Raw genomic sequence first — 12,083 nt, forward strand, 5'->3', positions numbered from 1 at the left:
TGGTCCCCAGTAAGGGGGCATTGAGGCACCTAATGAGGATCTTGGAGCTGATCTACCGGGTGACATTCCTCAGCCAGACGAGCATCCCAGTAGCATGCCGTCGTACAGCCTTCAGCTGGAGCTGCCAGCATCGCATGTGACACCGTTAGATCCATTGTTGATCACAGGCTCGAGCTTCACCACAGATATAGAGTAGTTCTTTTCAGGCCCATCGACCGCAGCTAAGGATTGGCCGACACGAGACGTGGATGGTGGGCATAGGTTGAGGTTTGGCTCATCGTCGTCGGGTGCGACGGATCTATCACAGGCGCATGTATGTTTGTATTACTATTAAATTTTAATTTGTTTTTTTTTCTCAATGATTTGCCATAAATTAATTTTTTATCTTCTTATTAAGGCTTCATCCCAGCCGTCACGGAGGCCACTTTATGCGATGATGAGGACATCACGAATGCTTATATTTAGGAGCCCGACGAGACCATGGTAAGAAAATATTTTTGACTTAACACGTACATTACTAATATACATTTTCATAGACTGAGCTTACTTATTATTTTGTAGGTTACTGATGGACCGGCGACCCCTTCTACCGACCTTGCCAGCCCAATTGACGATCATACTGCATCGTATCCTCATATAAAAAGGCGACGTGATAGTGTATCCGGACGGGAGGGGATACGCCTCAAGCCAGCGGCTGCATTGAAGCACAAGGGCTGTGGGACTCATTGATTTTCTTTTTTTTTGTATTTTATGTAAATAATAACGAACAATTTTATTATGCTTACATAATATGCACATTATGTTTTTATTACCCCGTTTTTTCTTTATTTTAACAGTACAATACAAACACAAACATAGAAACTTAACATAACTTAAATTCAGTACAACTAATGAAAATACATGACACGAAAAACATAAAGATACACTACTACGCTCAGCACGTACATGTCATTGTTTAGTCACGATCGCCTAGTATTCTCTGCTCCAACCACTTAAATTTGTCATCTAGTTTATTTTTTTCTTCTTTCACCTCTTTGAGTTTCTCCTTCAACTCCGCAACTTCTCGTTTGGATTGTCGCTCTCTTTCCCACTGCTTCAAATACAAACAATGAAGATGCTGCAACTTTTCTTTGTAGTATTCATGCTGACAGGATTCATCAATCAATACCTCAAAATTGCAAACAAGTTCATCGGAAACCCTATAAAACTTGTTCATACACGCCCAGTAGCGGCGTCCAGCTTCACCATCATCCCAACAGTTTGCCATCATGCATTTTTTGCCGCACTCGCACCTTGGCACATAAAGGAGTTCAGACATTTGTTAAAGCTTAAAGAAAAAACTTGCTTTTATAGAAATATTTGCTATTGGTTATTGTTAAGCGCATGAAATAACTAGAATGCGCCCGTTATTTATAGGCAAGACAACACACAAAACGTAGTATTGTACCGAGCTATACATATTTGCTTTTTTGAAACGAATAGCTTTTTCGCAGTCGGTCAGCTTTTCAGACTGACAAGACAACACACAAAACGTAGTATTGTACCGCGCTATACATATTTACTTTTTCTGAAACGAAACAGCTTTTTTGCAGTCGGTCAGTTTTTTAGACCGACAAGACAACAAACAAAACGTAGTATTGTATCGCGCTATACATATTCACTTTTTCTAAAACGAAACAGCTTTTTTGCAGCCGGTCAGCTTTTCAGACCGACAAGATAACACACAAAATGTAGTATTGTACTGCGCTATTGACTTTTTCTGAAACAAAACAGCTTTTTCACAGTCGATCAGCTTTTCAGACCGACAAGACCACATAAAACGTAGTATTGTACCGCACTATACATATTGATGTTTTTTGAAATGAAACAGCTTTTTCGCAGTCGGTCAGCTTTTCAGACCGAAAAGACAACACACAAAACGTAGTATTGTACCGTGCTATACATATTGACGTTTTCTGAAACGAAACAGCTTTTTCGCAGTCGGTCAGCTTTTCAGACCAACAAGACAACACATAAAACGTAGTATTGTACCGCGCTATACATATTGATTTTTATGAAACGAAACAGCTTTGTCTTGATTTATCCTTTTATTATCTTTTATTTTCATGTATGTTGCTTTAATTATGGTTGTTGTGCTTTTATCTCTTCGAATATTATATTATGAAATTTCAATCTTCATATTGGTCTTTTTTACTAACACCAATAAGTTTAATGTTGGAACTATCATATCATCATCCCAATAGGTCATGTTAAAAAATAATATGTAACAAGACCGTGGAACACAATTTTATTTAATAGATATTGCAACGTAAGCAAGTATAGACACTTATTACAAAAAATATTATGAAAACAAAACACTAGGTGTATCAACGTAATGCTCAACATCCAATGACTGCAACTGCCCACTATATGTGTTTACGTATTCAGCAACACTGTATTGCCTATCAATGTTATTGGTTGTCCCTAAACCAACTTGTCGAAAGCACTTCATGGCATGTGCGCATGACATGTGGTAGATGGTCCATTTCCCACATGAACAAAACCTGCTGGCTTCATTCACGGTTTGTACATTATTCCCCTGGTGTTTGCGGATAGCGGTGGGAACTTCAAAAAAACCCCGGTCATGATCATACTGTAAAAATGAATGTCAATGTACCCGCCTCCTGTATTTCTCAAATATTCTCATCGGTATTGGCATAAATTGAACACCCCTGTCCATCAATTCCGATGCAGCTCTATGCCTTTCAACAAACCTCTCTGCCATTTGTTTGAATGTCATCCAGACCATGGCAGTGACAGACAATCAACGTGCAGACTTCAATAAGCCATTGAATGACTCTAACATGTTTGTAGTCAAGGCTCCGCATCGTCTGCCACCATTAGCATGAAATATCCACTTATGAAGCTCATGTCTCATCAGCCAATTATAGGCTCTTTCGTTTAACTGCCGGATCGCTTCCATGCGCCTCATGAATTTGCACTGTTGGTGCTCAGTTGCAGCCATCCACATTAAATCATGTAGGCCTTGTTGGGATATTTTTTTTGAAAATTAGCCTTCAAATGCCTCACACAGTAACTGTTGTATGCATAAGGTTCCTTCCATTCAGGCAAATGCCTTACAGAACTTAAAATACCACCATGCCTATCAGATATTAGACAAATACCTGAACACTGTTTGACAACGTGCTGCTTCAAGTGGTTCAAAAAAAGCGTCCATGTCTCTTCGCTTTCATTGGCACAAATAGCAAAAGCTAGTGAAAATATTTTTCCATTGGCATCTACTGCAACTGCGATCAAAAGCTTAATATCATACTTTCCATAGACATGAGTACCATCTATGGAAATTACCGGATGACAATGTACAAAACCATCAATTGCTGGTTTAAATGATCAGAACACATAGTTAAAAATATATTTCGGTATTCCCGGACACTGATCATGCTTCCATTCAACAATAGTCCCGGGGTTAAAGTATTTTAGTGCGGCCATGTACTTGGGTAGAGATGAAAATGACCTATCCCAGTCACCATAAATAATTTCAAATGCACGTTTGCGCCCGAGATATGCCTTTATTTTGGTTATAGTACACCCATATTCCAAGTGGACAGATGTAATATACTCTTTGATCTTGTACCTAATGGACACTTCCAAGAAAGGAATCAAGACAAGAGAAATCAGGTCTACATCCAAGTTGAAGTGATTCTGATTGAATGCGTCCATCCAATGTATTTACCCACTTTTCACAACCCCGTTTCCTTCTTGATCGCACGCAACATCCAGTTACAACCCATAAACTATCTACGACATAGAGCCTTGTATACCTCCGGAGTTGACTCATTTACCGTCATCTCACGACACTCTCTGACGCTATACATTTTTATAGTCCTGGTTAAGCGAGCTTTATCGGGAAAATACATGTCCTTTGCCAGCACCGTTGATCTAGACTCATCCCACATTGCTGACAGAAATTCGTCAATATCCCTTATGAGGGCATCCACATCCGACATACTTGGCAAATTATCAAGGTAGGGAATATTCCGCTCATGAAACGGCACATGAGACTCGTACACTCTTGGTCTAACGGGAGGTGGAGGAACATGCTCCCTTGTCAGCTCAAGTTCAACATTCACTTCTTCTTTATCATCACCCTCATCAGGAAAAGGTGCGTCATCTCCAGACTCATCGGCATTGTTGTCATAATCACTATTATCTTCCTAAATCTGCACATCTGCCAAATCACAAGTAAATACACCATCTACTGGCAGCTGAGTGAGGTCAGGACCATCAAGTTGCTCGTTTTCACTGCACAAAAAGAACAAAATGATAAGCTACTCAAAATAAAAAATATTTTACATATCACTTTACTTACAAGTCGTACTGTGTTGACACTCCATGATGGACATTTATCTGTTGGTGATAACTCCCGGATGGACCACCGTGATCCAACACGCCAGAACTACGTATATTTCAACTGGGCGTGGCATAACTTGTAAAATTCATATCCGAATGGTACCCCTCACAGAAAATATGAGTATTAATACAAATTCAATTCAACAAAAAATAAATATCGTAATAGAAAGGTAAATTGAAGTTTACCAGTCGTCTTGTGTATTATATAAACTAGGAGAGAAATTATTTCCTCGCTTCTCGTTCACCCGTGGAAATAAGTTAAGATCCGGCAAAACTCTTTCAGCCGGAAACTGTTGGGCTAAAATTGCTTTAGAATAACCACCCGATGACTGGGAGTTATCCCTGCTTTGCGCAATCTCATTATTGCCAATGTTTTCAGTCTTGACGTACATTTCCAATAATTTTATTACAATAAATTTCCTGTATTCATCTGGAATCTGCAAAAAATATCTAAGAGTTTCATCATCTTCGATGTTAAACTCAGAATAATAAGCAAACCCCTGCGGAGTCACATAATACGGAAATCTACCGATTACTTTAAGGTTCACCGAACGTTTCTTCACACTCATTTTTTTACGTAACAACGATACCAATTTATCGTACTCTATTGTAAGCGGCAATTTAACATGACACTGTGAAGATGAACTATACCTCACAGAGTTATTCTCCATTACAACCTCACTCTCCCCCCCCAATATAATCAAACCCTTATTTTTGGCTCTTCAAATATTATAAAAAATGCTTGATAACACGAAGAAAAGTTTGAACGGAAGTTAGAATATTTTTAGAATGGATTTTCATAAAATCCTAATGCCTTTAAATAAGGCAATGGCTAGCCCGAGGGGCTGGATTTTTTGATATATAGCGCGATATTACACCGCGCTATACCCATTTGAATTATTGTTATGTTAGTTAACCGCATGAGACTTATTGGTGCCGCGCTATATATATATTTGAATTACATTTATGTCAGTTAAATGCAGAAGACTAATTGGTGGGCCCACAAATAGGTATAACGCGATATAATACCGCACTATATATAATGTAGTATTATACCACGCAATATATAACGCGGTATTATACCGCGCTATACTTTAACGGCAGAAACACCGTTAAACTATAGCGCGATATAATACCGAGTTATATATAGAAAAGTATTTTTTTTAGACAGTAACAACGTATTTTAAGTCCAAAATATTAGCATTTAGGTTTCGAACTCCTCTTGATAAGCAATCCAATATGACAAACTACATCACCCTGTCTTTCGGAATGCCAGTTTCTACCATTCTCTAAAAATAATATAATTCCATGAGATATAATATAGTTAAAGTAATTAAATTAAATTGAAAACTCTATAGCTTAATTTTGTAGATAATGTTTACATAATTTAACACGCATTAATGTAACCAAGAGTCTTGAATTCAAATCTCGTGTAATCTAAAAAACAAAAAAAAAAAAAAAACATTCACCCGTTTGGTTTATGAAAATAACTCAATCTCACATATGAAAAAGCGAGTTGATACATGATATATTAAAATTTAAAGTCATTAAAAATATACTCATTCTGACTATTTAAACTTTTAAATAAGATGATATATAACACAATTCGATACATATTATTTAACACCATTGTTTCAGCAACTATATATTAGGCCTTTCAAGTCTTGAAGTGAGTGAGTCGTATGTCAATTAGGGAAAATAATACTCCATCCGGTCTACAATAAGTGATCAATTTATTTTTTTATTGTTATCAAACTATATTGCTGTAATATTAATAAAACAATAAACTTTCTGAAAAAAACAGAAATAGAAAGTTAGTAGAACTAGAACGTCAAAACAAATTCTGAAAACAGTATCGTAACTTCAAAATAAATTCTGAAAAATAGTATAGGAGCAAATCGAGTCCACTGAATATACAGTGTGTCCTTAAGCAAATTATTCCCCTCAAGTACCCGAGGTTCTGGAATATATCCTCCCAGGATAGAACGATTTAACTCACCAGCGTATCGGTACCAAAAACGCAGATGAATAGCGAACTACTCGAAGGCTGTAGAACACACTGGAATTTTTGTGCAGAAGAAGAAGATAATCAAAAAATTTCGTAAGTAAATATTCTGGGATTTGCAGGAATATTTATAGCCAATTTGGTACTGTTTCTGAAAAGGTTTGCAACCTTTCAGAACAACCATAGCTATTGGAACTGGTTTAACGCTGTTTCAGAACAGTCATAGCTGTTGGAAATATTGTGGGAAAAATGAAACGGATTAAAAATAATCCGAAAAAGAAAACGGATCGGGTCGTGGGTTAGGGTTATTCCGAATTGAATTTTCATTAATTTAATTATTAAATTAATTAAATATTTGAAAAGAATTTTGTCCAAAAAGATTAATCAATCAATCGTTGACCAAATCCAAATCCAAATCCGAATCCGAATTCGAATACGAAGCCGAAGCCAAGCCGAGCGAGCGACAACGATGACGACGCGGGGCTTGCCTTATTCTTAACTCTTTAAGAGCTAAAAGATGAGCTTCTCTATATATACACAAATATTTTCTTTCCTTCTACCAATGAAGGACAAAGTGCATTAGTGAAGTGAACTCATTCAAAAATTTCACTTCTCTCCATTTCTTTTCCCACCATTTTCCAATAACACCTCTTTTGTTATTAATAATAAAATCCAACAATCCCCCACATGAATGGGGAATGACTATAAACTTAAAGGAATGCACGGACGTGTGTGTATTTTACATGCAAGAATTAATTGTATCTGGATAAGTAGGTTTCCCTTTGAACTTTCCGTAGTGAACTTATATCGGATATACTCGGTCAATCGGTAGATTTGATATCTTTGAACCGTCGAGCTTTGTTGTATACCTAGACAACATAAGTCACACAATCAATCCTTAACCATCTATGGTTCTCACGGTTGTGTTCGTTTCAGCCATGAACACCGCCTGGTTTCATGAGTGCTTAGAGAATGTGTCTTTACTTTCATTTCCATTGAAGCAGCTTACACTTCACAATCACATAGGTGATTCCTAAACGTGTAATCCTAAAGACACACTACCTGGTCATATCCTTCCAGACTTAGCAAATCATTAAAAAGTTTTAAGTTTTTATTGACTCATCAAAAATCCTTAATGTTTTACTTCATTTTTTGAACATTGTCTTCATCACGAGAATGTGTTGAGTTATTTGACAATGTTGAACCGTCATTCATAACTTTGTTTGATCTCTTTGAACCTAGCTCTTGAGATCTCCAGTCTACTAAGTAGAGTTACCGCCATGATGACTTGTCCTAGGCCTTTAACCCCATTCCCTTTGATGATCTTTCAACTGCCTCTCTAGATAAGCCTTTTGTAAGTGGATCCGACACGTTATCTCTTGACTTTACATAGTCAATTGTGATAACACCACTAGAGAGTAGTTGTCTAACGGTATTGTGTCTTTGTCTAATATGGCGAGATTTTCCGTTATACATAACGCTCTTTGCCCTACCGTTTGCTTCTTGACTATCACAATGTATACAAATAGGTGCCAAAGGTTTGGGCCAAAATGGAATATCTTCCAAGAAATTTCAAAGCCATTCAGCTTCTTCACCGGCCTTATCTAAAGCTATGAATTCAGATTCCATTGTAGAATGGGTGATGCACGTTTGTTTGGATGATTTCTACGACACTGCTCCGCCCCCAATTGTGAAAACATATCCACTCATGGATTTAACTCCAGATGATCCGGTGATCCAATTTGCATCACTATATCCCTCGATTACGGAAGGATATTTGTTATAATGCAAATCATAATTTTGGGTATGTTTAAAATACCCCAAAACTCGTTTCATTGCCATCCAATATATTTGATTGGTATTACTTGTAAACTGAATCAGTTTGCTAATAGCACATGCTATATCTGGTCGCGTACAATTCATGATATACATCAAACTTCCCAATACACTTGCATAGTCCAGTTGTGAGTCACTTTGACCTTCATTCTTTTGAAGTGCATAACTCACGTCAATTGGAGTCTTGACAATTTTGAAATCCAAATACTTGAACTTGTCAAGTACCTTTTCTATATAGTGAGATTGTGATAATGCTAGACCTTGTGGATTCTTGTGAATTCTAATTCCTAAGATCAGATAAGTAATTCCTAAGTCTTTCATGTAAAATTTTCTAGCCAACATGTGCTTTGTAGCATTTATATCTGCCATACTTTTGATCATTATCAACATGTCATCAACATATAAGCAAACAATGACTTCGTGACCTGGAGTGTTTTAAATATAAACACATTTGTCACACGTTGATTTTAAATCCATTTGCCAATATTGTTTGGTCAAATTTTACATGCCATTGTTTGGGTGCTTGTTTAAGTCCATAAAGCGACTTAACAAGTTTGCACACTTTTTTTTCTTTACCAGGAACCACAAAACCCTCAGGTTGTTCCATGCAAATTTTTTCCTCCAATTCTCCATTTAAGAAAGCTGTTTTAACATCCATTTGATGAATTTCAAGACCATGCACGACCGCTAGTGCCACTAATACCCTAATAGATGTTATGCTTGTTACTGGCGAGTAAGTGTCAAAGTAATCAAGGCCATCCTTTTGTCTATAACCTTTGACAACAAGTCTTGCCTTATATTGTCAATAGTTCCATCAGCTTTAATTTTTCGTTTAAATATCCATTTCGAACCTAAAGGCTTATTTCCCGGAGGAAGATCAACCAATTCCCATGTATGGTTATCCAAAATTGACTGAATCTCATTATTGACTGCCTCTTTCCAAAATGTTGAATCAGAAGACGATATAGTCGCTTTAAAAGTTTGAGACTCATTTTCAAGCAAGAATGTCACAAAATCTGGTCCAAAGGAAGTAGATGTTCTTTGACGTTTGCTACGCCTTGGATCTTCTATACTTGGAGTATTTTCCTTTGGTTCATCTTGAGGTCGTTTAGGTCTTTTAGTTAACGACTCACATTCAATTTTATACGGATAGATGCTTTCAAAGAATTCAACAATATCTGATTCTATTATTGTATTAACATGAATCTCGAGATTATCAAATTTATGAACCAAAAATCGACATGCTTTACTGTTTGTAGCATATCCAATGAAAATGCAATCTACTATTTTTGGTCCAATTTTAACCCTTTTAGGTAAAGGACCTTGTACCTTTGCTAGACACCCCCACACTTTGAAATATTTGAAGTTAGGTTTTCTTCATTTCCATTTTTCATATGGAATAGATTGCGTTTTGCTGTGGGGTACTCTGTTGAGTATTCGGTTAGTTGTAAGGATAACTTCCCCCCACAAACTCTGCGGTAATCCGAAACTTATTAATAAAGAATTCATCATTTCTTTTAATGTCCAATTTTTTCTTTTTGCAATTCCGTTGGATTGAGGTATGTAAGTTACAGTAATTTGATAGATAATTCCATATTCCGAACATATTTCTGCAAACGGAGATTCATATTCTCCACCTCTATCACTTCTAATCATTTTGATCTTTTTATTCAATTGATTCTCTACTTCATTCTTGTATTTAAATGCTTCAATTGCTTCATCCTTACTATTAAGCAAATAAACATAACAATATCGAGTGAAATTATCAATGAAAGTAATAAAATACTTTTTCCCACCTCGAGATGGTGTCGACTTCATATCGCAAATGTCAGTATGAATTAAGTCTAAAGGATTTGAATTCCTTTCAACAGACTTATAAGGATGTTTTACAAACTTAGATTCAACACATATTTGATATTTCGATTTATTACACTCGAATTTAGGCAATACTTCTAAATTAATTAATTTCCGCAAGGTTTTATAATTGACATGTTCTAAACGAATATGCAATAAATCATTTGACTCCAATAAATAAGAAGAAGCTGAAATTTTATTCATACTGTCAACAACCATTACATTGAGTTTGAAAAGGCCCTCCGTGAGGTAACCTTTTCCAACATACATTTCATTCTTGCTTACAACAACTTTATCAGAAACAACTACACATTTGAATCCATTCTTTACAAGTAAATAAGTAGAAACTAAATTCTTCATAATAGTAGGAACATGAAGAACGTTGTTGAGCGTTAACACCTTGCCGAAGTCATCTTCAAGAATATCTTCCCATAACCTTCAATCTTGGCTGTTGCATTATTTCCCATGGAAATATCTTCTTCGGGACCAGCAGTAGAGTAAGTCACAAATGCTTCTTTGACAGCACAAACATGTCGAGTGGCTCTAGAGTCAATCCACCACTCCTTCGGATTTCCAACTAGGTTGCATTCTGAAAGCATTGCCCAAAGATCATAAATGTCATCATTCTTCTCCACTATGTTGGCTTGTCCCTTCTTTTTATCCTTTTTCGGGAGACGACAATCAGAGCTTTTGTGACCAACTTTTCCACAATTGTAGCAGTTGCCCTTAAATTTCTTTTTGTTCTCTTAGTCTGTCCAGAAGACCTCTTCCTCTTCTTACTTTTTGGAGCAATCTCCTTAACGATATTAGCTCCTATGATCGTTGAATTTCCACGAGACTTCTTCTCGGCTGTTTTGTTGTCTTCCTCAATCTTTAGACGTATCACAAGATCTTCCAATTTCATTTCTTTGCGTTTGTTCTTAAGATAGTTCTTGAAATCTTTCCATGAAGAAGGCAATTTTTCAATCATTGAAGCTACTTGAAATGCTTCATTCATGACCATACCTTTAGCAATAAGGTCGTGAAAAATAAGTTGAAGCTCCCGAACTTGGGTTCCCACAGTTTTGCTATCTATCATTTTATAGTCTACAAACTTGGCAACCACGAACTTTTTCAAGCATGTATCTTCCGTCTTGTACTTCTTCTCAAGTGCGTCCCATAATTCTTTCGAAGTATTCATCACACTGTACACATTGTACAAGTCATCCTCTAAAGCGCTTAATATATAGCCTTTGCAAAGAAAATATGCCTGCTTCCACGCCTCAACAATCATGAACTTCTCATTGTCCCGCATGTCCGCAGCAGGCCCTGGAGGCTCTTCACTAGTAAATTTCTGCATACCAAGTGTGGTAAGCCAGAACAACACTCTTTGCTGCCATCTTTTGAAGTTGGCTCCAGAAAATTTCCCCGATTTCTCGGTCGGAGGAAGAATTATAATCAATTATCAATTGCCATTTCTCACTGTCAACAACAGAAGAGCTTAATTAATGGCAAATAGCAGAATAGTAAACAATATTATAATCAGTAAACAGTACGTGAAAACTGAAGTTTTTATATACTGCTACACAAAAACGATGAAGCTTTTATGTTCTTCAAATCGTTTTCTGAATTTCAATATTCTGATGAAATTTTTATATCTTCAAATCAGAATAGTAAAATTTAGACGGAGTAAAAAATCACAATGGTTTTAATCTCCACAAACAGAATACAGAATATAATAAATTAATTTCCTTAAGATTGTTATCAAACTATATTGTTGTAAAATTAATAGAACAATAAACTTTCTGAAAAAAAACAGAAATAGAAAGTTAGTAGAACTAGAACGTCAAAATAAATTCTGAAAACAATATAATAACTTAAAAATTAATTCTGAAAAATAGTATAGGAATAAATCGATCCCACTAAATACACAATGTGTCCTTAAGGAAATTATTCCCCTCAAGTACCCGAGGTTCTCGAATATATCCTTCCAGGATAG

General features: G+C 36.3%; 1 protein-coding gene across 1 annotated transcript; it reads right to left on the minus strand.

The window, feature by feature from the left end:
- Positions 1–10,739: 10,739 nt before the first annotated feature.
- Positions 10,740–11,444, minus strand: LOC138888128 (uncharacterized). Its single transcript, XM_070169942.1, has one exon. The coding sequence runs from the start codon at positions 11,442–11,444 to the stop codon at positions 10,740–10,742; it is 705 nt and encodes a 234-aa protein (XP_070026043.1).
- Positions 11,445–12,083: the final 639 nt, after the last annotated feature.

Source organism: Nicotiana sylvestris, chromosome 3 (assembly GCF_000393655.2).
Source record: "Nicotiana sylvestris chromosome 3, ASM39365v2, whole genome shotgun sequence".
NCBI lineage: Eukaryota > Viridiplantae > Streptophyta > Magnoliopsida > Solanales > Solanaceae > Nicotiana > Nicotiana sylvestris.